Source organism: Lampetra fluviatilis, chromosome 30 (assembly GCF_964198595.1).
Source record: "Lampetra fluviatilis chromosome 30, kcLamFluv1.1, whole genome shotgun sequence".
In the NCBI taxonomy this organism is placed as follows: domain Eukaryota; kingdom Metazoa; phylum Chordata; class Hyperoartia; order Petromyzontiformes; family Petromyzontidae; genus Lampetra; species Lampetra fluviatilis.
Window position 1 is genome coordinate 213,988 of NC_136304.1, and position 25,671 is coordinate 239,658.

Genomic DNA, 25,671 nt, shown 5'->3' on the forward strand with positions numbered 1-25,671 from the left:
TGAAGTGTGTGTAGTCAGAGGCATAGTAACTACACGTGTCAAGTGAAGTGTGTGTAGTCAGAGGAATAGTGACCACACGTGTCAAGTGAAGTGTGTGTAGTCAGAGGAATAGTGACCACACGTTGTATCGTGACAAGTCAAGGTTTAATAAAAAGTGTGCTACCCGTCAAGTGGTTTCCTGCCGTCATTCCAATACTTCACTGGTAATACTGAGCAAATAAAACAAAAATCCACATTTTTTGATAGGGCCAGTCCATCCGTAGGACAATAGAGGTTTTTTGGGTTAAATCGCTTATATTTAAGTAATTTCAATGTTCTATTTTCGATGTCTATTAGATGAATGCCACTATCTTTTCGGTTGTCATAAGCACGTGACATTTTCACCAATGGTGCAGGGCCATCAACAGTGATGAGGGACATTGTTTAGGGGCCATCCATTTAGTAGGTACGCAAACATCTGTCAAAACTTGACCCCTCCCCCCCTCCCTGTACGCACGCGTACTTTTTACACACACCCCCCCTCACCTGCGTATTTACGCTTGACGCACCCCCCCCCCCCCCTACAAATCCTGTAGAACGGCCGATATTTAATCGACGCGGAAACGATTACTAATATTAACGTGTTTCAGCAAACAGATAGTCCACCGCCGGACTATCTAACTCATTTGAAGGCCAATGTAGACAAATTATTATCGAGGCTTAATTCCCCCCCCCCCCCCCATTTCCTAAGCGTATGTACATTGTCAGTAGACCCCACATACGCAAGCGTACACATTTGGATTAACCGCCCCCTCCATGTGTACATACTAAATGGATGGCCCCTTATTTGGGCACATTTTCTCTGCCTCGGTTTGATATGCAATTGGAGCAAGCACAAAACAAAGAGCCCCTGTGTAGACTACGTAGACTGTTGGGGCACGTGGTGTTAGCGAGTACTCTACCTATCAAGGCCTTAACCGGGCATATACAAGTGTAGTGGCGTAAAAGGGGTCACATTGTCATTAGCGGCAACTGCTCTCACGAGAGTGGAAATGCACGTCGGGAGGTCTCTCTCTGCCACCAGAATAGGGTTGACATGGAAGCGGGCCATAGGGGGCATAGTTCTGGTGAGGGTCGGAGAAAGAGCAAGTGAGGACGTGATACTTTGTGTAAACCCGAGAGGGCACGTGACCGGGACATGGTAGCGAGGGGGCCCGAAAGGGGGCTCGGGGGACACGTGATGAGGGCCGAGAAGCTTCTGGAGAGAGCGGGGCAAGGCCACGCTGAGTGGCATAAAGCCAGGGTCCTGAGAGCGACCGAGGCTCTCTGGGGGAGGTCGGCGCGTCCTACAGTCTTCGGCCCTTGCTCTTCGGTCTTCACTCTGGGTCGTCGGTTGCATACGAGACGGGATGATCGCCAGTACGTTACCGACAGACCTTGTTATGTAGCTGCCCTGTTGGGATCTAGTTGAGTCATAACCCTGTTGGAAAGCCACCTATACTGATGCCTACCTAAAACCTGACACCCACCACCCCAACCGTTGGGAAAGAACCATCTGAGGACCCAATCAAAACCATCACCTTGCCATACATAGCAGGAGTCACAATTTTTTTTCCAAAATCATGAGCAAACACAAGATCCAGGTTCGATTTAACACAGTAAATAAAATTCGTGATCTGATCCCATCTGTGCAGGATGTGATCCCTGACATGCGATACCCCGGCGTCTACAAACTAAGCTGTGTCTGCGGCAGTAGTTACATTGGAGAAACTAAGTGGCATGTCTCGGACCGTGTTCGTGAACATAAGGCAGATCTGAAACACGGTAGGACCAATACCTCGGCCGTGGCTGATCATTGTTGTAATGCGGTGGGCTCACGCGAAATTGATTTATCTAAGACGAAGGTACTTTGCAAGCCCACTGGCTATCATCAAAGATTCGTTCATGACACAGACACAATTTCAACCAAGAAGATGGGTACAAACTGAGGAATCATTGGAAGGACGTTATCAACCAGTTTAAGTCATAATTGGCTATGATGTTCCCATCCTACTACCTTCCGATGTTAGTTGCGCTTACGCCCATTTCAAACTTGCACTTTCACAGGGTTCACACCAACAGTCACTTCGAGCACCGACCGCTGGGTTGCGGCTCGGCGATCTCCCATTAACATGCTAATTTATCTTTAACATGCTAATCTCCCATTAACATGCTAATCTCTCTTTAACATGCTCATCTTCACCTGGCAGCCTTTTGATTGGAGGAAAACCAACCACCGTCGGATTGGCTGCCCACCACTGACATTATCATTGGCTGCTGACATTTGGGCAACGCCCATTTCAAAACCTTATAGACAGTTTGCTTTGGAAGCTAACCCCCCTTTTCCTGAAGACGACTGCTTGTGTTTCGATCGAAACGTCGTCGTTTTTTGTTATTTTTTGTTATTTTTTTTACCTATCTACACGACTTTACCAAAAGACCCAAGAATATAACACTACACAAGTACATACACTGCACATAAAGCACTGGGCGAACACAATGTGCACCCACATGCAGGGAGGACACACACAAAGACAAACAAATCTCTATATATCCGCACATAATGTTGGGGAAAGTACTATTTCGATAATTTACGAAGGCCAGCACTATACATGAGGGGTGGGTGGCCAGCACCACGCCCGACCGCCTTTGTCTCCCTAATGGCGATGTTTACACTCCACACCAAGTACTCAATTGAGGCTGAGTCGACCTATGGGGGGGCTCAGGACCGGTTCAGATAATCGTCACTCATGTTGGCCGTGAGAACAAAGACAAAGATCCCCTGTATAGCCTTAACAGACTGTTGGGGCAAGTGCTGTGAGCGAGCACCACGCATTGAGAACATGCACACACACGCAGGCATGTGCGCACAACCCGAGTGTGTGCCCATCCCTGAGCCTGTGTGCGTCACAGTTCCAACCGGCAGGGGGGAGGGAAGGATGGGGGTGAAGGGAGGGATGGGGCCCACGTCATTCCTGACTCTCTCTCTGGTCGCCCCAGCACCGCACGCACACACACACAGAGAGAGCGCACACTGCGTGCAAGCAGCTCATCAGCACTCCACTTAGCAGCAGCAGCAGCAGCATTCTAAACCAGCACAGCACATAGAGTCTGCGTGTCAAGGGCACCATACTGAGCATAGCCTGCTATTACGCGTGTCTGTGGTTACAGCAGCTGCAACATAGCTGAAGTTATAGAATTGCAAGATTTTTGTATGAATAGCATATCCGTCGTGTTTGTATTGGAGTTTCCACAGCATACTGTATCTAGGTGTATATCTCAGGAGCGTAGCATACTTTAATCTGTGCAGTGTACACACAAGTAGCAGCATAGCCCATTCACATGCAAAGAGTAATTCAGCAGGATAACGTAATGAGTGTGGTCGGAATAGTGATATACATGCATGTCTTGTAACGGCGTAGGCTAGAGCATATTAAACAGAACCACCATTGTCTATAGATTTTGTATATTCAAGATATGAGGCTCAATATACCCGTGACTTGTTGACAGTTTTATTCCGCTGTATACATCTGGACCAGCATTTTGTAGAGGTCAATCTCTCAGGAACAAGTGTAGCGTATGTGTGTGTATAACGCATTACATGTCTGCATCAGTGCAGCCTAATCCTCTGTGTATGTTCGCTACGAAGGCAGGGATAGCCGACTGCCTGCTGCTGCTGCTGGTGGTGGATAGTGGCTACATAGCAGCTTGAAGCAAATGAGCCTCAAGACCAAGCGGGGAGGAGGAGGAGGAGGAACATCCATGCGCTCATCTTCATGTAATAAGTTTGTGTCATTTATTATCTCACGATTTGTCTCGTAGTACTTCGTTGTATTTATTGAGTGTGCGTTTCGTTGATGTGTTATCCACTCGTAGATATATATTTTTTTCCATACATTAAAATACTGCAATGATTGAGTGGTGGTGGGATAATTGTACCTAAGCAACATCGTCATCGGGTGAATGCTATTGTACGGTAAATAGTGTGTACATAAATGCGCTGTTTAATTGTGTATATATGTACGTGTCACTTAATGTACACATTGCGTATATTACTTGCACGATATATAAATAGTCCGAACAGAATAGCATATGCACTGCATGAGGAGTAGTGTCATTATATATTGCACAGAGCGACGTGATTTGTGCATGTAAATGTCACTCCACGTGCAGTCTATGAAACACGACGATTGCGGCTCTGTCTGTCCACGGCACAAGCCCCATGTGCAGACCTGCCGCGTGTGCATGCCGCGTGTGCATGCCGTGTGTGTACAGGTCGTGTGTGTGCCACTATCCATACACTTACACTGCATAGCACTTGACTCTGCATGTGCCATATACATCACAATACATTCACATAAACGCAGTATCGTACCCTACTATTTATACTACTTTTGCGTTGTACGATTCAACCAATTGGTCAAGCGGTCACTGTGAATGTTCCTTATTAACGCCTTACCTCTCAGCCTAATCCGGGTCTATGGCCCCCTCCAGTGGCTAGGTATCAACGTTGTTGTTGTTATCTCAACGTCGTCGTCGTTGTTGTTACCTTGGCATTGCGTTCGCGATTGCCATAGATTTGTACATCTTGTGCCAACACCCCCGTTCGCAACCCAGTCGCCGGCATACACACGGTGGGTGCACAGGAGTGTGCGTAGCGGAGTGGCGGCAGCAGCAGCAGCAGCTCTAGACACAGACACAGAGGTGGAGCTATGGCAGAAGGGAGCAGTGGAGGAGCAGCAGCAGCAGCCGCTGGATACAACTCAAGCACAGAAGCCGCCGCCGCTGTCGCTGCTGCTGCGATTGACGATCCCCCGAACATGATCGTTTACCGCAAGGTGAGATACGTGCACCCGCATTGCATTTACATAGAACAAGGCTCGGTGTTGTTGTTGTTGTTGTGCTGCTTATAATATAGTGGCGGCTACGTCGCTCGCGATATATAATACCACTGTCGTGTTAATGTGTGCGCGTCTTAAGTCGAGAGTGAACGCCACGAACAACGTGAACATGTGACACCCCGTCGCCTATTGTGCGTGTGCTGCTGATGACATTGACATGCGGGACACATCGTTTATTATTTATTTAACATGTACAGTGTACATACGTACACGTGCATGCACTTATACACACTCGCACTGACACACACACTGCAATAGCTTACACGCGTGTGCATGGATGCACGCACTGACACACGCACATACAAAGACAAAGGTCCCCCAGTACAGCCGTAATGGACTTAGGGCAAGTGCTGTTTGCGAGCACCTGTGAAGGCCGGTACGGCACGCGAGAGGATGGGTGGTCAGCACCACGCCCGGCCGCCTTTGTCTCCCCAATGGCGATGTTTACACGCCTCAACAGGTACCCATTTGAGGCTGAGTCGACCTTGGAGAGGCCCAGAACGGTTCAGATAATGGTCACGTGTAGGTGGCCGTGAGCTGGAATGGAACTCGAATCGCAGGGTTCGGAGTGCAGCGCAGCGCGCGATGCGCTCCACCACGGCCCCCACTACGATGCGTCGTGACACCGTGAGACGATGCACGCAGTTCCATGCACATCGCTACAGCCACACACCACGGCGGAGGAGGCGATGCGCGGATGACAACACCGCTACCCATCAATGGGAGGAGCGGTGGCGCAGTGGCGAGCGCACTCTGCCGACACGGCAGCATGCGCCGTGACCACGCCGTGACCACGCTGTGACCACGCCGTGACCACGCTGTGACCACGCTGTGACCACGCCGTGACCACGCTGTGACCACGCCGTGACCACGCCGTGACCACGCTGTGACCACGCCGTGACCACGCTGTGACCACGCCGGTCAAGGGGACTTCAGCACCGACTCTGATGTCACTCGCCACTGATGTTTGCCGTTGCCCGAGAATCGAACCTGGGTTGCCGGGTTCATAGCGCAGTGTTAGCACCACGGCCAGCACCACCGCTACACTCGTACGGAAATACCGGTTTGTTTAATTCTCTCGGCTATATTGACTTACATAGCAAAGTTAAGCAGCAGCATTTATTTAAGCACACAAACCCTCGGACGGGTTCTCTCTTCTGGTGATCATCAACAGCGCTCTGTGATACATTAATATTTTATTCTATATTGGGTTTGTTCGCGCCGACGGCCCATGGCAGGGCACTGACCAATGGCATCTGGTACATCAGCAGTGTTTGCTTTGCATGCCTGACTGCTGATGAGACCTCGTGAAATTAAACTAGTCCAGGGTCTGTGTTTAAACAAATTCTGCTGGTGAGCACATGTGTTTGGAAGGCCAATAAACTAAGAGGCTAAATTGTGTTATTGTTTGGGATGTCACATGGACTTGAAGGTTATGGTTATGCAGTCGCTTAAGCAAATGTCGGACATATGAACCTTATGGCGGGACTCCGGGGTCCCGAAATAAACGGGAGTCAAAATCGTAATTAATGTATTTATTTTGACGACTCCGTCCCACCGCGCACATCAACGCCGTGACCCACCTGGCGCGGATCATTCTGTTGTCATGTCATGTCCAAGCACAGCGAGGACGAATGCGCAGAATATACAAAACTTTGATGAGCGCATCGTGTAGAGCTCGTCGAGAGGAATAGAATCCCGTATCGTTCGCCTTCAACAGACATAAAATTACGTCGCAACGCAGTTTATGCGAGAGCCGGGGGTTTATGGGACCCCGGTGTCCCGCCATAAGGTTCATATTATGGTGAATTGTATTTCCAAACGCATTTTAATGGTCAACTAATACACGAACAATTATTAATAATACTGTACTGGAGTGATACGTGATTTACACAGGTTTGTTTTTCAAAAGAATACAGTTCTAGAATTCACCTTTGGGTCAACCGGTTATTAAGATTGATGATTTGCACGAATAACTGCAAAAAAACCCTGGATGGCAGATTTTAGCAAGATTCATACTCTTAGTACTCATAGCTGGTTAAACAATCGCCAAAGTGCATTCATATATATTGTGGGCAAGAACTAAGCGTACAAAATGGAGCCATTTGAAAATAAATAACTATTAAAGCTACAAAATGTCTTGAAGGCTCAACCAGGGCACGTGTTCAGCTGGCAGCCCCTCTCCTGTCAGTTCTTCCCACTTTTCAATCACCACGTCCACTCAGCCACTAGCCAAGCCGCTCGCAGCGAGTGGCTTGGCTCATGGTGATGCTGACCACACCCATCAGTCATCGGCCAATGGCTTCTCCACTGCCAACCATAAGTCAAGGATGCGGCTAAAAATCACAATATTTCACAAAAGCATTGGGACACCTGGAGCAGCTATTCTGAAAGCACTTTCCCGGCCTAACTCATACGTTCGGTAGTTTTAATTAATGCATGTTTGACTACCGAACAGCATTTTGATCTTAATGTTACCATTCTCAATATTAATAATCTCTCATGAACTGCATTCTATGGAGGGACTGGCTCCCACCATATGAATAAGGAATTTCCCTTCCTGGCTCATGGATAGGCATTTCCACTTTGAGCAGAGTAACACTTTGACCTTTTACACAAATACATTCTATATAAACTGCTACTGTGTACTGTACTGTGTAATCTATAAATAGGTCAATAGTTTATTTTAAGCGAGGATAATTACCTTATAACTTGCTATACTTTATGACGACAGTACAGAGATATGCTTTGACAGTAATTGGTGAAGCTGCTGCATTAGGAGTGGTGCATAAATTGTGCTATAAAGAAGGGCCATTGCCTAAAACGTCGCTGATTACTTTTACTTTGTAGCCAATGTTAGTGACAAATGTGTATAGTTTATATTTTACACAATATCAGTTTGACAGACTAGTCAATTTTGTGCGTCACTCTTTTGTTTGTACTGTACAATAGTCCTAAACGTGCATTCATAAAATTGCGTTTCATATCACCTGCTGGTTTTAATTAATTTACCAAAGAAACAGATTAATTCCATCTCAATAGTCAAGTAATACAATTTATAAAATTGGCAATTCAAGAAAATTGTGTAATAAGTATAATCAGATGCATTTCATTCGTATATTCTTGTGTTTTATTCAAAATCAGAATCATTATTTGTCCTGAAGGAATCCAATGCGCTATCGAGCTCTTTTTCATAAACTCACACAGAGCTGGCCTCTTGAACGACCTGTGCTGACTCTTGTGTGGCCGCCAATATACACTTGCACAGTGAGCTACATGACAAACATACCTGTAGAAAAAAGTACTGGTATTAGGATTCTTAACGGTATATATTGTAGCTTTGATTTCAGAATCCAGGCGCTGTATAGGACGCGTAAGTGTGAACGATAGATTGAGCCAAAACCACATTTTGGAAGTGTTTAACTTAAAAGCTAAAGATGCAGCCCGAAAGTTATTTGTTCACACCACTGCTGGCAAACGTTCCTCCCTGAGAGTGTTTGTTGGCTGATTGATCAATGCTGAGTATCATTTTCATAAATAAAGAGTTTTAGTCACATGTGGCATTTCCTTGGAAAATAATTGTTGTGTTAAAGTCTTATCACAAATGTTTGTATTCTGGACACTATCGTGTTTTCTGCATAGAAATTATAAGAGTAAACTGATATATTAACAGATGCCTTTCTGTGGGGTGCAACAGTGCCTTTAGCGTTCTGTACTATGAACCCGCCAACCTGAGTTTGATTCCCGGCCATGACGAGCATCGGTGGCGTGTGATAACTGAACGGGAGAGTGCACGCAGCAGCAGCACAGTACACGGTATACGGGTTCACCGCAGTAAGCAGGTCGCGTGGTGGTGGGGTATTGTGTGGTTACTGCCATCTCTTGAAATACGTCTTTTCAGCGTGGTAAGGAAGGACAAATGCACTCTGGAGGGGCTCTCCAGAGCTCCGTGTATTGGAGGCCCTTCTGCCGTTCGTGTGACCCTACCCCTGAATTATCCCGGTGTTTCAAGGACACTATTTAAGCAAATGCTTCTACTGTAGTAAACATGGAATGATGGTCCTTTGGGAGGCATGATGATTGTCTCTGAAAACTACTGGGGCTGCGTTTATTAATTAGGGTACGATAATGTCTATATGTGACTCCCATTTCATCAACGCAGAGCGATATATTTAATTTGCAGGTAATTGTTGTCTGCTCCTTGTTTTATTTATCAGCCGCACAAGACCAAGTTGATTAAATCCAGGTGAGAATGAGTTCAGTGTTCTGGCTGCTGCCTCCAACGCGATGGCATAGGTATGGGCAATAAATAAAACACTAACCCTGTTTTCCAAAAAGGGTCTCTCTTCACACCTCTGCTTTCACTCGCCCCCGTGTGCCCCTGAGTGCACACAGCTGGCAGGTCTGCGTGTCCTTGCGGGTCGTGCTTTTAGGGGCGAATGTTGAGCCTTTTGTGTCTTGGGACAATCACCCCACATGAAATTGCAATTTTAAACAAACAGAATTTCCACCACCGCTGAGACCAAATACACGGGGGACGTGTTTGCCTGCCGGAAGATCAAAGATTCCCCTTCACACAAAAAGACCAAAAAAAATCTGAACAGCGATGACTTAACAGACGGCAGCAGCAAGGCATAAACAATTACTGAGGGTTGGAGATGAAATAATCCATATTTAGTTATAGTGTACGTCGGTGGAAGTGGAGAGTGTATAAGAGGTATGTACTGTTGTAGCACGTACAAGTCATAATTGTTAAAACACGAATGCAGAGTTTGCTTGTTTAACGATGGTAAAAGTGTCAGGTTGAGGTGCAGCCCTCCAATTTCCTGCTCACGCTATTGCTGGCAGAAAGGCCTCCACTAGAGGTAGCTCTGGAGAGCCCCTCAACGGGATATATTTGGTTCAGTCTTCAACACTGGCCAGACGTCTTAGAAAAAGTGGAAGTCCCCACACTTTGCCGTGTCACGTGCGACCTGCCGATTGATAAACGGTGGTGAACCAATTTATATAATGCATGGTCGACAGACGCAGGGTAATTTAAGACATTTGCACCATTGTTTCAACTGGCGCGCTGTACACACGTAATATAAAGAGTACAGTGCTATACTATTGTGCTCTGCTTATTGCTGGCTTTTCTCTCTGTCCCAAATGTGATCATATTTTGATTGCATCGTGGGCTTTGTTATCCTTTCACAGCTAAACTCCCACTACACCGCTCACTTTCTCCAACCCCAACCACCAATGCAATGCCTATCCTGTCATGTACAGCATCAAAACACAATATACAGCTGAATCGAGATGCTTTATGAATCCAAGTTCTGTTTTATTGTGTTGCTGTGTGTGATAGTCTAAATGGCATTGATAATATAGAAGAGTACCATAGAATACAATTCATTCTCATCAGTTTATATTTTTTACGCGTGCATTTCTTTTCTGGTGAGGCTCCCTTCGTCTGGGACAGTCCTGGTGTCAGCAAGGTTATCTCAGTGTCAGCAAGGTTATCACAGTGTCCTGAAGCATTTTCTAAAATAGGGATTCTGTCCTTGTTGACAATTTTCAGGCTTCAAGTTCACTCACGATATGGGCAAAGGGCGAGGCTACCTGGGATATGGGTGGGGTTGGCAGTGAAATGGGCAGGGTCTATGGACGATAGGTGGGGGCCAGCATCAGGAATGTCGAGGAGGCCACTCACTGAGTGGGGGGGCTAGTGGTTGAGTAGGTGTGGCTAAAGTCGGCATGGCTAATTGAGGTAGGGGCTCACAGCTCACCACGTCTCCTGTTTGAGCCTCCCAGTAATTTGGTCGCTCTAGGTTTGAGCGGTGCAGTGGTTTGATGAGGGTACACTTTGGAATCGCGAGGATTTGGGTTCAAATCTAAGTTTGAATTTGACTTGGCCCGTTTTTATACTTCCAGAGCTAATTAATTGAATACTGAACCACTTTGTGGGAAGTCGCTAGTGGTTGTACTGTGGATTGACTTGCCTTTGCCATAAGATGCGGTAAACAGAATTTGACAACGTGCCTTTGAGTGGGAAAGCACTTTGACTTCGATACATTTGTAAGCGTGCTAAGCTGATTTTCAGACAGATGTTGTTTTTTGCGAGCTGAACAGCCACAAGTCAGCAAAACCACAAGGATGAATAAACGAAACAGAATTAAAAACGTACACAAACTGTATAATAAAAAGACAACCCCCCCCAAATATGGCGTCAATAAATACAGTATTCATATAAACAAGGAATCAGGTACGTTAATGATCAGATAAACACATCATACTAGGCTCTATAAAACATCATCTAAATATTAGTCACACTTTTCTTTTTTTGTCAAACCTGATCAACAGTCAGGCACCATCTCTGAATCATTCATGATATTGTCACAGCATCCCTTATGAACTTATTTACCCACACCCGAAGCAATCCACTCACCTTCCTATTGTCCGTGCACCACCAATTCCCGGTTAGCTGAAGCCATTGCGTGGATAAGAGGAAGTGACCAAGAAGTGGCAGAACATTATTCGCACTGTATGGGCCATGTTATACAGAATATATAAGTAACCAAAATGCCCGGTGAACCAGTCCAGTGGGCCGATATGTGTGGGGAAATTGGAAATATGATCAGAGTATTTTATTTTATGTCAAATATTTTATTACTACTCATTTGTAAGCTTCATTGCTTACTTATGCCCTCAGTTGGCATTGGTTCCTCATATTCGGCAGCCCCAAAGATTTTTCCTCACCGGTTTCCTTTTTTTGTATATCCAACAGAGGACGCAGTTGATTAATAGGTCACAGGTTTTGTGGCCAGTGTTTTACAAATAAGCTAAACATACCATTTTGAGTGGCTCTCTAGATCTTCCTCGAGTGGAGTTGCAGGCCTGCATCTTCACATATTATCCTGTGAATATATAAATTATTCTAATGCATTGTCACATACGGTGTGTGTCACAATATTGGAGCTGGAAGGTGAATGTGTGTTTACTGAAACAGCAAATTCTAAGGGTTTGATGGCTGCATTCAGCAACTGTCACTTGGCCTCGACAGAGCACACTTTTACAGCCCCTAAATAGCAATAGATTGGTGATATGGCCTAGATTTGAAAAATAACTGCAAATACAAAATCGTGGTAACACATTAGTGTAATAATAAAAGCATTCCCCCCTAGGCACATGTCAGGCCTGGATTGAGGTCACCCTGGTCTCTTCCTCCCATACCTAGACAAGTGGCGGCACCAGGCACAAGCAAACCCAAGCAAAAGATTCGGGCACCAAGTAGCTCAAGGCATCCCGGATTGATGAAAAAATAGGGGCACATGAATTATTAGCTCAAATTCAAATCCTAATAAGTAAAACAAAATACAGAATTAACTTGAAACAGAAAAACATCTCTCATCTCTATCTTGAATGCATCTCTCTTTTCTTATCTCACTCACACATTTTTCTTATCTCACTGCATTTTTGTCGTCTATATATTTTCTGTCACCTCACCAGGAGTTTATACATTGAAGGGGGGGGGGGGCGGGGACTCCCCAAATACATTTCTGCTGAGGGCCCCCAATGGATTATACTTTCACCACTGCTGTGCCTGTGGATCTGTGCTTACCCAACCTAACCTGAGCACAAGGCCCTTAAGCAGCAGCCAGGCCTGATGGCTGATCGACTCATCAGGCCTTGACCGGCATGGCTTGCGAAAGCCTCACTCTTGTTGCTCGGAGCTCATCATTGAGGTGGACAGTGTGAGAGGCCCGAAGCTGTTCTACTTTGGGGCCCCAGGAGAGTCAGGCCCTGCGCTAAAACGGCAAACTCAGAATAAATGGAAAATCCTCGCCTATGCTCACCAGGGTAGGGATCCCCCTGTGATGAGTGAGGAAGAGTTATTCTCTCAGCCAAGGCAATTATTCGCATACAGCAGATGAGATGAGATTATCCGGTCATGTGGCTTTTTAAAGTGGAATTGGTTTTACGTTTCGACGAGTGATGCCGTTGCCGTGTGCGGAAGGAGATTTCCACAATTGAACAACTCGGGCGATACACGTAGTAGGAGTGGGCAGTGATGGGGGGTGGCGTGTGGAAAATGGAACAAGCGCAAGCGTTGGCTGCGACGAGCAGGAGCATTATGGAGTGTACTAACTCAAGGTAAAAGGGTTTTGTGATACCGTTGTACAGGTTTTCGCAGACGAGCCTCACATCTCTCCGATGTGTTTACGGGTTCCACCATGTGCTGTTCGGCGCTCCTGGAGACGCTCCCAGCTCATGGAGTGAAACGTTGGACACATGGTACAACCCGAAAACCCATCAGAGGGCTCTTAGATATTTGAAGAAGTGGAGTACAGATCAGCATTCCGAGAAATTGACTCTTTGTTTCCTTTTTGTAATTCTCGTCGTTGTTTGTTTGCAAAATGTTGCTCGGAAATTATTTTTGTTAATTATTGTTTCATAAAATTATATTCGTGGCAATGCATTGACGGGGAGGGTGCTTGAGTGCCCATGTCTCATTACCGTTCAATGAAAAGTCACTCCCACTCTTGTCAATTACGATGCTTGAGCAGTTACTGCACACTAATTTCCCTTAAACGATAATGTGCTTGCATAATAAAACGGTATATTTTTTTCCTGAGCTGCAAATGTCATAATGTGCTAATGTCGACTGTTCTGTGAATAACAAAAACCATGTAAAGTAGGTGAACGCCTGCCCTGCGTACACTCCTCTGCAGGTGCAGGTCAGTTCCATTGGAGGGCATTTGACATTTCGCCTTTCCATGCAGGCCACGCCCATTCCTAACCCCACCACAGAAAATCTGCCAGACATCATTACTCAACAGTGGCCCCAGAATACCTACCAACATCAAATTGACTCGCAAATTAACTCATGACTGTACCTCAGAATTGTGATGAAAGTGTGCAAGCTTGAACAGCAAGCAGCAAATAACACAAGTGTGTTTAATAGTAATAATGCATGCATGCTTGCAAATATTAAAGCTCTGTCGCAAAGTTGTTTACACTCTCTATAAGGTTCGATTCCGACCCCGACGCATGTATATTTGGAGATTGCATGTTCTCGCCGTGACATTTTCTCCGGGTCCTCTGGTTTATCTCTCCACATTTAGAAACATGCGTTTAGAGTATTTGGTTGCTAAACATTTCTACGTAATAAGCCATGTCTTTGAGCTATCATTTGTGGCCACGTCGCTTCTGAAGAAGAGCCACATAGCTCTGTGCGCCCTAACTGGTAAAAAAGAAAATAGTATCCAATTTATTCGGAGGGGTTGCAAAAAACTTGCCCTGTTGTGTCTACTGCAGCTGAATTGCAGATCCAGTGTGCGAACCATTGCACCACGGCATCGTCAGTCTGTATAATGTTGCGAAAGAATACATAACCATAAATGCATGAAATATAAAAATAAATGTTTCTCGCAAAATCATACATATGTGTCAAGAAAGAGAATGGTTGTGCTGTACTAGTGACGAATTGGCACGTTCTGTTTACGTGACAACCCTTACTAGTTGGCTGTGTCGGGTGGTGGCGGGTTTTAACGACACATTTATATATTTACGCGATCTAACCCAAAAACCTCTATTATGGATTATTTAACATTCTGTTACCAAGCAATTCACCACAGCTCATTGTTCTTGCAAATGGTAATGTCACATTCCTCAGGTTGCTCATGCAATGCTGTGGCTGCGAGTGCCCATTATAGAATAATTTAACTTTCATGTGGAGGTTTGTTGTGAAAAAATTCCAATGCATTTGCCGTTGACCTTTGCACGAATCGCGGTAGATGTCTCTGCTGAAATTATTAATCGTGTAGGAATTTCATGGATTGCAGGGTCAGCAATACAGAATGTGTGGGAATTGCAGGAATCTCAGAAATGTTAGCATTTACAGAGTAATTGCAGAGCAATTTCACAATATAATTGAATTACTTTCAATCTGAACTTAAACATATTAAATACAAATTGGAAGTAAAAACAAATGCTAGTTGATCAGAAAAAGGGTCTTTGAAATAATTAATATTTAGCGGCAACGTGGTTAAGAATGTGAAATATAGTTTTTTTTATTTACTGGAGGAAATCGCTGTTGCAGACAACACTGTAGAAGGCACGTGGACGGTTTCTGCACTCATCACGCAGCTTGAGCGGTGACTTTGACTATCAAAATCAGTTTCCCTAAACAGTGCAGAGAATAAAAGACTTGAGGGGGGAAAGGCACTTACGCCCAGTCGAGTCCAGCGATGTTTTGTATGATCTGAAGAATAGAATTGACCCAGCCGAGGAACATCCTGTATTTGATAATGCCTGCAAACACGCTTGCGCACACTGAACAAAACAGCACATCCATAGCGGGATCCGGTAGAAAAGCCATACAAGCAGGTTGTCTCTCCTCACCATTGCATGAATGTTTATGTCCATCGCACTTGTTGGCCTGATCCACAAGTGTCGCCTTAGTCGGCATAGATACCTCAACTGCGGATTGTAAGAATAACAGCCCTGGTTGCCAAATAAATAAAAACATTACAAATTAGCCAAGTGGCCATCTATGCAAGTAAATAAATAACTAACTGTTTAGTCCACGAGCCTATGCGTCTTTTGGAGCAGTGTCTTCCCACTGCAATGATGCACTCACGCCATGGGCCTGTTTTACAAAAAACGGCAAAACCGTTAACGAAACTAATTATGTGCCTTTATAGAGGATTATGGGTAATGTATACATAAACAGACAAAAATCCTCTCTCTGTGTATAAATAAAATAATCCGCATCAATGATTTCCAGCAACGTTAATTTAAGCTGGTAATACTCTGGACTAATTTTATCTGAAAAACATACACAGCTGAGTTTCCACAGTTGCAATAACTACCAACCATTCTTTTAAACTTCCATTAATTAAATTGTGTTTCTTTCTAGGAACACATTGAACAAATAAAACGTCCATCCTGAAGAGGTATTTTTCAGGTTTGCAACCTTCGCTTTTTACAGTTCCAACATGGCCGACGCACGTGGGAAACTCATTCTAGAAATTAGTGGCGAATTTGCGACTGTTCGATAACGACAATTCCTGCATCGGTCATTCGCTAGCAGCGTCTCAAGACATTCACAGCATTGCTCAGGAAGCCATCCACTGGCTCGTTAACCTCAGCATCTACAGATAATGTTGCCCATGAAGCCTTTATTCTGAAAAATCTCCTTTAATATATAGAGATCCTCATCCGTGGTGACGTGGGGGACTAATATTACAGATCTTATTATCTGTGCAGTTATCCACAGTTTTACTCACATGGAAAAAATGCGCATAATCGTGTATAACAGAAGAATAGGGTCAAGGATAATAGGAGTTTTTAAGGACCAAACAGATTATAGCATTCACAGGTAATCGGGTATAGGGTTGCTGATATGAGTTCTCCTGTATCACTGCATTCAATCGAGCAATTTCGCAGCACCCGTTTCCCAAGTCATTGGTGGAAGTTACACATTACCATGGCAGGGCCCAATATTGTAGGATGAGCTCAATTTCCACAAAGCGCTGCATCATATTATGAACCCCTATAAATGATGGGTTGGGTTGACTCGTAGCCAGGAATTTAACTCGCAACCTTCCTATTATGAGTCAAGCCTTCTCACCCCGTAGTGCCACCCAACTGACATTTGAAATACAAAAACAATGTAAGCATATAGAGTAGAGATTTTAAATCGTAAATGCTGTGCACAGAACATACCGTTTTACAAGCGGACTTTGGGTTTACATTTGCTCTTTCCTGCGTAGCCCCACATATTATCACTCAGGCGGATGAGGTCTGCGAATGATGATTTTTCAGACATTACGCTTGTAGGGATTTGCCTAAAATATGCCGGAATTATCTCCCCGCAGAAGGATATCTCGCAGTGGAGCTTGGCTTAGCTTATGAGTGAGTCATGTTGCTATGTTTCGTTAACCCTTTATCCAACGGTATCCTGTTATACTGTGATTGTACATACGCGTCATCATCAGTGATACATGTTAACTTATCAGGTTGTTTTATGTCTATGTTTCTGTCAGTCTATATTGCAGAGCTACAGTATTCTGTCTATAAATCTGTTGCAAAGATGAACACACATTTATTTTCCCTTCTATTGTTAATGCGTTGAAAATGTTTCACCTAATGTGTTTTGTTTGTATGGGGGGGACGGGGACGTGAATTTAAGCTATTTTAAGCCATGTCTTAAAGTTGCTTCCTAATAAAAGAGTGTAATTGTTTATACATCATCAAGTTTATTTACCTCACCTTCCGGTACTCTTAGCACCTGTGTGCGCTAGCTGGCATAGACGCAACATCCACCTATAAACCAGCTTAGCACCACATTGCCTCTGCACTCGTACATACCTCGACAGCACATGTCCTAGAATCACACAGGGCACAGCAATGTTTAACTATGGGCGCGCTTCATCCACCAGCACCGCTTGTTTTTATTGTACCTTTCCCACTCATCGTTAATGTAAATTGGCACAAGAGATAATGAGAAACAATAACACGAATAATTTACAAATTATAATTTACAACAAACGGGAAGTGATGTAAAGCAATGAGACCACAAATAATTGCTTCAAGGCTTTATTTAAATGTTTTTTTAAATTATGAAATAAGCACAGGTATTGACTTGATAGCTGTTATGGGAAAATTCCACTAATTCCAAGACTTGCACGGGAAATATCTGAAGCGAATACTTGGATTAGAGGACCAGACTTCCAAATGCATTGAATTTGCCGATTGAGAAAGCCTGCCAGCTTGCTAATCGCAAAGATCGTCGCGTGAATATTGACAGCCTGAGGCGGCATCACAGATACGAAGGGTGAAATAAAGAATCTCAAATGCGTTTCTGGATGCAATGGAAAGCCGGTGGTGCCTTATTAACGAGAGGCTGACATGGTGTGATCTCAAAGCATTTTAACGCGAGCTTTCTGCTGAGATTTAAGTTTTACGTACGTGCAGAGGCGTAGCTAGGATATTTTGCGCCCGGGGACGAACTATAAAATTGGCGCCCCCCCCCCCCCCGTTTAATCACATTTTCCTATTACATCGAATAAGGAATAACAATTTAAATTTTAATGAAACATTGTATTTAAAGAAGCAAATTTATAGAAATTATATTACATGGCTCACTCAGTCACTGTCATAGACTGGTTGACATAGTCTACAAAAGATACATTTTTCTTGATTTCACTGTCGCAAACTGGTCAATCACGTAATCAAATCTGTTTTTTCCCATGTTTCTCTTTCAACGCTAAGAAGAGCAAGATCGCTGAGACGATCTTGTCCCATTGAAGCACGCAAATACGACAAAATAAGTTTCAATTTGCTGAACGACCGCTCACAGCTTGCAATTGAAACTGCTATTGTTAATAAAATTTGCAGAGAAATTCGCAAATTCGGAAATGTCGTCTCCATAAAACACAATAAAACTAAGAAGATCCAAAGAAGTTTCTGGTAGAACTTCATTCCGGTTACTGAGCAGCATTTTGCAATCTCCAATTTCTGTGAAAAGTTCGTGGTCATTGATGTCGGTGTCATGGAAATTTCCAAAATCTGCAATTTCGGCGAATTGCATCGACATCTGTGTCGGATAGAAGAGTTTTGACGTCCAGCAGAAATCCATATTTTGTGTTCAGGTCTTTTAGTCGTAAAAACCATGTTGACATCTCCTGTTGAAGTCGATAAAGTATGCTCTTCATAACGCGCACAATTTCTTCTTCTGCTGAAAGTCCTGCATCTCTTGCCAGTTTTCCTGGCATCTTCTTCTGTCCACATTTATCCCCCAGGCTGTGCATCTTGTTTTGGCGTTTTCTACAGCAACTTGGCTCAAATAATCACGAAGCTTGACAAATTCATGCTCCAAAGATTCAAGATCAGTTGCTGCTTCCTTGAAGTTCATAGTAGGATCCTGTTGTATCTATGCCCCGTTTTCCAAAAATTCCTGTAAGCGCTTCTGAACACGATACATTTTTCCAAGAATGACATTCTAGAAATGTAATAAAACTATGAAGTTACAATTGAATACGTATGCCTGTAACTGTTCTGCATCGCTTCTGGTTTCAGACGTCTAGTTACGTCCTTCGATAATGTGTCTAGCAGCCCTACTAGTTCATCCAGTTCTTCATAGATAGCTTTAACAGCTTCTGATCGTGCACTCCAGCATGTTTCAGACTCCCGCTTTACTGTGATGGGCACATCTTTTTTTAACTCTTCCCAACGAATTGTTGAACGAGAGAAAAACAAATATATACTTTCAACTGTTCCAAAAAATGTGACGAAATGTGGATCCTGTTTAGCTGAGTGTACTCCTGCTAAGTTTAAGCTGTGGTTGTCACAGTTGACAAACAATGCTCTGTGATTTTTGTCACATATTCGTTGTTGAAGGCCGGATATATGCCCAGTCATCACAGCAGCATTGTCATAACATTGTGCCCGACAGTCGGCTAGAGGTATGTTGTCAGATTTTAGTCTTTCGACGATGACTCTTTCTAGGCTTGCTGCATCTTTTGCATGTATATCGATATAACCTAAAAAAATTATTTGATAGTTACTTTTTTAGTTTGAAAATCCACATCCACAAATCTTATGACCTGAGAAAGCTGTTCACGATGTCCTAGATCAGGAGTTGAGTCAAGTAAGATACTGTAGTACTTGTTTTTCCTGATATCACTCAACAATTGGCTCTTTACAGTCGACGCAAGTATGTGGATAAATTCATTCTGGATTTCCGGTGACAAATAAGAAACTGATCCCGGATTTTCTCCTGCGTGCTGTACGTGTTTTGCTAACAATGGGTCATACTGCGCAACGAGTTTGATTAGTGCGATAATTTTTCCAACATTTTTATCCTCATCCGCATTCAAATTTTCCTCATGGCCACGTAGTGCCAAATTTTGTGAAACCAGAAACTTAATACAGGTGAGTATTCTTTGCAATATATCTCGCCAACGTTGTTTTTCCAAATGAATCTGAGCTTGAACCACTGCGTCAATTCCAGTACCACCAATTATCCTTCATTCGGCTTCCTTCCATGCAGTAAAAGCTGTGCGGTGGCTAGGATTGTTTTCATGAGAATTTAGTTTTTCTGGCTTTCTCCACTTGTTGAAACCGTTTGTTAACTCAAACGAAGCTCGTGAGTTTGAACTCGATGATGTAAATAATAGACAACAAAAACAGTAAGCAGCTTTATTGATTGGTGAATATAATAGCCACGAACGATTCACTTCCTCTCCGTTCGCTAGTCGGCGTTTAAACCATGATGATGTAATTGAACGAGCGTGGGCTGCTCCGGCTGCTGCAACCGCCTGGAGCGTGGTGGTGTCACTAATAAGAACTAAAAATAGGCCGTCGTAGTTTCTGCCACCAAAAAACAGGCTAGTGACTAAGCCTGAAAGACTGCGCCTGTCTGTTGTTTGGGACGTTCTTCCATGTAAGTTCTTAATAGGCGCGCGTACCAAAATGTAATTACATGAAATGTAGGCTGTGTGTAGCGGCATATATAAACTTTTAGGTTGAGGTGTAGATTTGTGCAGTAGTTTCAGGCTGCCGCGCCCGCCGCAATAGGTTATAATGTAACGTTGTAAGCCTCATTTTGGCGCCCCTTTACCTTGGCGCCCGGGGACATATGTACCCCCCTGCCCCCCCCCTAGCTACGCCTCTGCGTACGTGGATATCACAGCCACCGAGTAACGAGTTATTACAAATAATCATCATGGCAGGAAATGTTTCAAATTGCTCTTTTTTGTGAGGTGCTTCCTTGATATGGGCATTGTCTCGTGGGCTTCGCATTGCTATAATGTTCTCCGCTGTCAATCAAGGCGGCGTTTGCAGAAACGTGGTGCATGCAAGTGCTCCCCACACCGAGGCTGCTTTGTCAAATGCGTTGGTCAGGGGTGGACGTGTGGGGCCAGGTGCATTGCTGGCAAGATCAATATCAAGGTCAAGAGGTCACTACTCCCACTTTCATTGATGCCACAGCACCTTGCCATTGTTTCCTTTTCTTTTTTGTTAGAGCTCACCGCTCTTACAAAGTTAACACCTGTATGTTTGTATGTTGCCCCCATTGATTTCTGGGCTCTAGGTGTGTGATGATGTGAAAGAGAATCCCCCCCCCCTCTCATTGACATAGTTTGTCCAGTGTGTGTATGGTGGTAGGATTTGGAGCATGCCAATGCATGTGAGAAAATTTGGAAGAAATCTGGGCGCGGCCCATTCCACATATCATTCAGATCAGATCCCCTTTAGCTTATGCAAATGAGGGTGGTATACAAGGTCGCAGAAATAACACTACAGGGGCAGAAGGAGGAAGGCAGACTCGCATGGCAGGAATCAGCCACAACCCATCGGCGAGAAGGCCTGATCCACTGCTGGATGATGCAGCAAGAAGGCCTGATCCACTGCTGGATGATGCAGCAAGAAGGCCTGATCCACTGCTGGATGATACAGCAAGAAGGGCTGATCCACTGCTGGATGATGCAGCAAGAAGGGCTGATCTACTGCTGGATGATGCAGCAAGAAGGCCTGATCCACTGCTGGATGATACAGCAAGAAGGGCTGATCTACTGCTGGATGATGCAGCAAGAAGGCCTGATCTACTGCTGGCGTGTGCAGCAAGAAGGCCTGATCCACTGCTGGATGATACAGCAAGAAGGCCTGATCCACTGCTGGATGATACAGCAACAAGGCCTGATCTACTGCTGGATGATACAGCAAGAAGGCCTGATCTACTGCTGGCGTGTGGAGCAAGAAGGCCTGATCCACTGCTGGATGATGCAGCAAGAAGGCCTGATCCACTGCTGGATGATACAGCAAGAAGGCCTGATCCACTGCTGGATGATACAGCAAGAAGGCCTGATCTACTGCTGGATGATGCAGCAAGAAGGCCTGATCTACTGCTGGCGTGTGGAGCAAGAAGGCCTGATCCACTGCTGGATGATGCAGCAAGAAGGCCTGATCCACTGCTGGATGATACAGCAAGAAGGCCTGATCCACTGCTGGATGATGCAGCAAGAAGGCCTGATCTACTGCTGGATGATACAGCAAGAAGGCCTGATCCACTGCTGGATGATGCAGCAAGAAGGCCTGATCTACTGCTGGATGATACAGCAAGAAGGCCTGATCCACTGCTGGATGATACAGCAAGAAGGCCTGATCCACTGCTGGATGATGCAGCAAGAAGGCCTGATCTACTGCTGGATGATACAGCAAGAAGGCCTGATCTACTGCTGGATGATACAGCAAGAAGGCCTGATCCACTGCTGGCGTGTGGAGCAAGAAGGGCTGATCCACTGCTGGCGTGTGGAGCAGCCACACCGAGGGCAGCAAGAGTCTCGAGCAGTGCTGCCCCAGAAACTGCGAGTGCTGTACCTGGAGCTGAGTACTGTATTGAGAGGTGTGGATGCAGTGTCTACTGCTGGAGTGCTCGGACACGCAATACCAAGGGCCATGCCACACCAAGAACAACAAGGACATCAACAGCTGCAAGAGCCTCATCAGGGAGACGGACCACGCCAGGAGCGGTGAATGCTCTTTCTTCTGTTAGTTGTGAGAAGACCACGCCAAAAGTTACGAATGCTCTATCTATTGGTAGAAGACCACACTGAGGGCCAGGGGAGCCTCGTCCACTCGTGTGGGAACACAAGTACATGAAGAACTGTGAGTTGCAGTGCTCCCCGGTCCTGAGTGTTGTGTGCCGAGAGTTGTGTGCCGTGTGCCGAGAGTCGTGTGCCGTGTGTCGTGTGCCGTGAGCCGTGTGCCGTGTGTTGTGGGGCCAGTCAGTGGGTTCGTCAAGTCGGTTGGGACATAATAAATGTTTCTTATGGTTTGCGGTTATATATACTACTTTTTGTAAAGAGCTGTAAAAGAGTACCGACACTTGATTCAGTAAGTGTATGGTACACACAGATCACGAGGGTACCTGGGAGCCAGGGTCATGGTGAAGCGCTGGTTCACCAATGGAACCCATTAAACTTGTAATGCCACAGCTGAAGCAATATTTTATAAAGATTTCAAAAGCTATACATCACGTTTTGTTGGTTATTCCTTTGCACGGGGACCACACCTCCCAACCTGCACTAAACTATATTCTGATTCGATAATAGTTTTTTTACCCTTTTATCTGGCAACAAAACTGACACCTTTTTTTACAAGGAGTCATGTTTGCATTGACCACAATACCTGCGGTCGGAATGCAAACAAAAAACACAACTCTGATAATGTATGCACTGTCCTTGAAATTGATTGGTCCACACCCGAGACAGCTTTTCTTATAGCCTAGTCTCACATGGTCCTTGAAGTTGATTGGTCCACACCCGAGACAGCTTTCCTTAGAGCCCAGTCTCACATGGTGTTGGACCAGATGACGCCAAAAGGGCGCACAACAAAGACAATGCAGAGTATGAGAGCTCGGGGTAAGCATTTACACCAGATAAAAGGGTAAAAAAACTATTATCATATTTTGCTACTGGCAAAGGAGGTTCCAATGGTGTAAATGCTTACCCCGAGCTCTCATACTCTGATGGTGCATTGTCTTTGAGTTGTGCGCCTTTTGGCGTCATCTGGTCCAACACCATGTGAGACTAGGCTCTAAGGAAAGCTGTCTCGAGTGTGGACCAACCAACTTCAAGGACAGTGCATACATTATCAGAGTTGTGTTTTTTGTTTGCATTCCGACCGCAGGTATTGTGGTCAATGCAAACATGACTCCTTGTAAAAAAAGGTGTCAGTATTGTTGCCAGATAAAAGGGTAAAAAATCAATTATCATATTTTGCTACTGGCCAAGGAGGTTCCAATGGTATATTCTGATTCGTTAGAAGGTGCTACTGCATTTGTAAGAAATATTAAGTGCAAGGTGGAAAATGTAAAATGTTCTAGGGCAGGTAAACTCTGCTTGTCATCCCACTGGGGCCGATAAGTCACCAGCGGACCAGTGGCCATCTTAAGGATAAACTGGCCCTGTCATGGGAATGAGGAATTTCTAGCACAGGCCCTGCACTGTCAATAGAGATGAGCACTGCCCAATTGCTCAGTTAGGCAGGGAAATACTTTGACTGTTTGATTATTACACTGTCATCAACATCTGCCGTGATCAGTCCACTGCTGAATTGAAGGCGTGCCCAGACCATTACTATCTCTCACGGTACTACACTGTATGCAAGGATAAATATAACACTGAGCAGACAGCACTGTCGCCTTTAAACTAGGCTCCAACGTCACTGCTCCAATGTCACTGCTGAACATTTGATTTCTGGGAGAAATCAAGCCAACCCAGTCACTGTCTTCGAATTACAGTAATACAATAAGAGCTGTGAGATATTACATGATGTGGAGTTTACTTCTAAATCTGAGATCCTGCCAATATTGGGTCCTTTGAAAAAAAATAGCTTCATTTTCTTCTTCCCGTCATTATTACAAATGTTCTCGTGGAAACTGCCGCATATATTCGCCACTGCCGCAAGACAAATTACATTCTCGTACCCTCCTTCTTGCAATACCGCTGGGAGATTTCTACAGGAATTACATTCGATTAACGTATAATCGCTTTTGATTCCTGTGACGTTTTCCTCGCCAAATGCTGCATGAATCACAATTATTTGGTGGGTGATGAGTTTTGGATATGTACTGTATGTAAAAAAAAAATTGGATAAAATAAATGTTTATTTTCAGGCCCAATTTGCAGATTTTATTTATTATTTTCAGATATTAATTTATTACATTTTACGTTTCCTGCACTAAATGTAACAATATAACATCTGTTATAATATTTTAAAACATTAATCAGTGAATGTACATTCTTAAAATTTACATCACCAAAATGTTTTATCGTGGATGTTTTTTTATGTGATCATGTAAGCAAACGTCACGTCATGTATCATCAAAATTACTTCACTTGGTGGCGCGTGTGGTGATAAAAGCAGAGGTCACATTATGGAAGTGATGACTTCCAGTGACGTCACACTCTTGGCACAACTGAAACATTGTGTTTTTTTGGATGTTGTGAAATTCTGTATGCTGGCCCAATTTTGGTATTTTCAGATTAATCGGAAAATCGAGAACATGTACCTAATCTATATACATGGATGCATGCTTGCATGTGTATACATTCAATAGTGTGCATCCAATTATGTAATTGCCCCAGTGGTCTGCGTGGTGTCCTGGTGGACCTGCTGGCAGTCCCAGTGGTCTGCGTGACAGTCCTGGTGGATTCGGTAGTGGCTGTGCAGTCCTGATGGTCTAAGTGGTACCCAGAAATGCTGGTAGTCCAAGTATTAGTTCTGGAAGTTTCAGTGTTCCAAGTGTTAGTCCATGTAGCTGCAGTGGGCCAACAACGTATTGATTCATTGACGGGGAATCTTAAGATCACGATACATATATTGAATTGCGCGTGTAAGACTTTATAGGTTGTTTTCCATTCTCATGTATGTAGGGGGTTCACAAGATCCCTACAGGGAGAGAGAGTGATGGTGACGTAGGTGTCAGTGGCTGACCTCTTTACCTTGACCATCTCTATTAGTGATTCTGAGCCAACATTCTGAGCCAGAATTACCACTGCATTTCATAAATGTCTTCATACGGCTCATGTACCTTTTACATAGCCTTGTGTTCAAGACTTTCATGGTACAATGTATCATACTAGCTACAGATAGACTTGTAACAGCTTATAACCTCATACGCTGTATATAGAGCATGTGTTTTCATGATAATATATAGTATTCTTTAGGTGGTTTGTAGGTGGTGATAGAGTGAGTGGGA

General features: G+C 44.5%; 1 protein-coding gene across 4 annotated transcripts in view; it reads left to right on the plus strand.

The window, feature by feature from the left end:
* Window positions 1-3,058: 3,058 nt before the first annotated feature.
* LOC144943092 (regulator of G-protein signaling 7-like) overlaps window positions 3,059-25,671 on the plus strand; it is an 87,302-nt gene continuing 64,689 nt past the window's right edge. For 2 of the 4 annotated variants that reach the window (XM_078870256.1, XM_078870255.1), the window contains exon 1: window positions 4,492-4,856. In XM_078870256.1, the coding sequence (XP_078726382.1) occupies window positions 4,731-4,856 (126 nt within the window). In that variant the 5' untranslated portion in view covers window positions 4,492-4,730. Of the gene's footprint in view, window positions 3,804-4,491; window positions 4,857-25,671 lie in introns of those variants that run through there. The other 2 variants (XM_078870253.1, XM_078870254.1) reach the window with 2 other exon arrangements.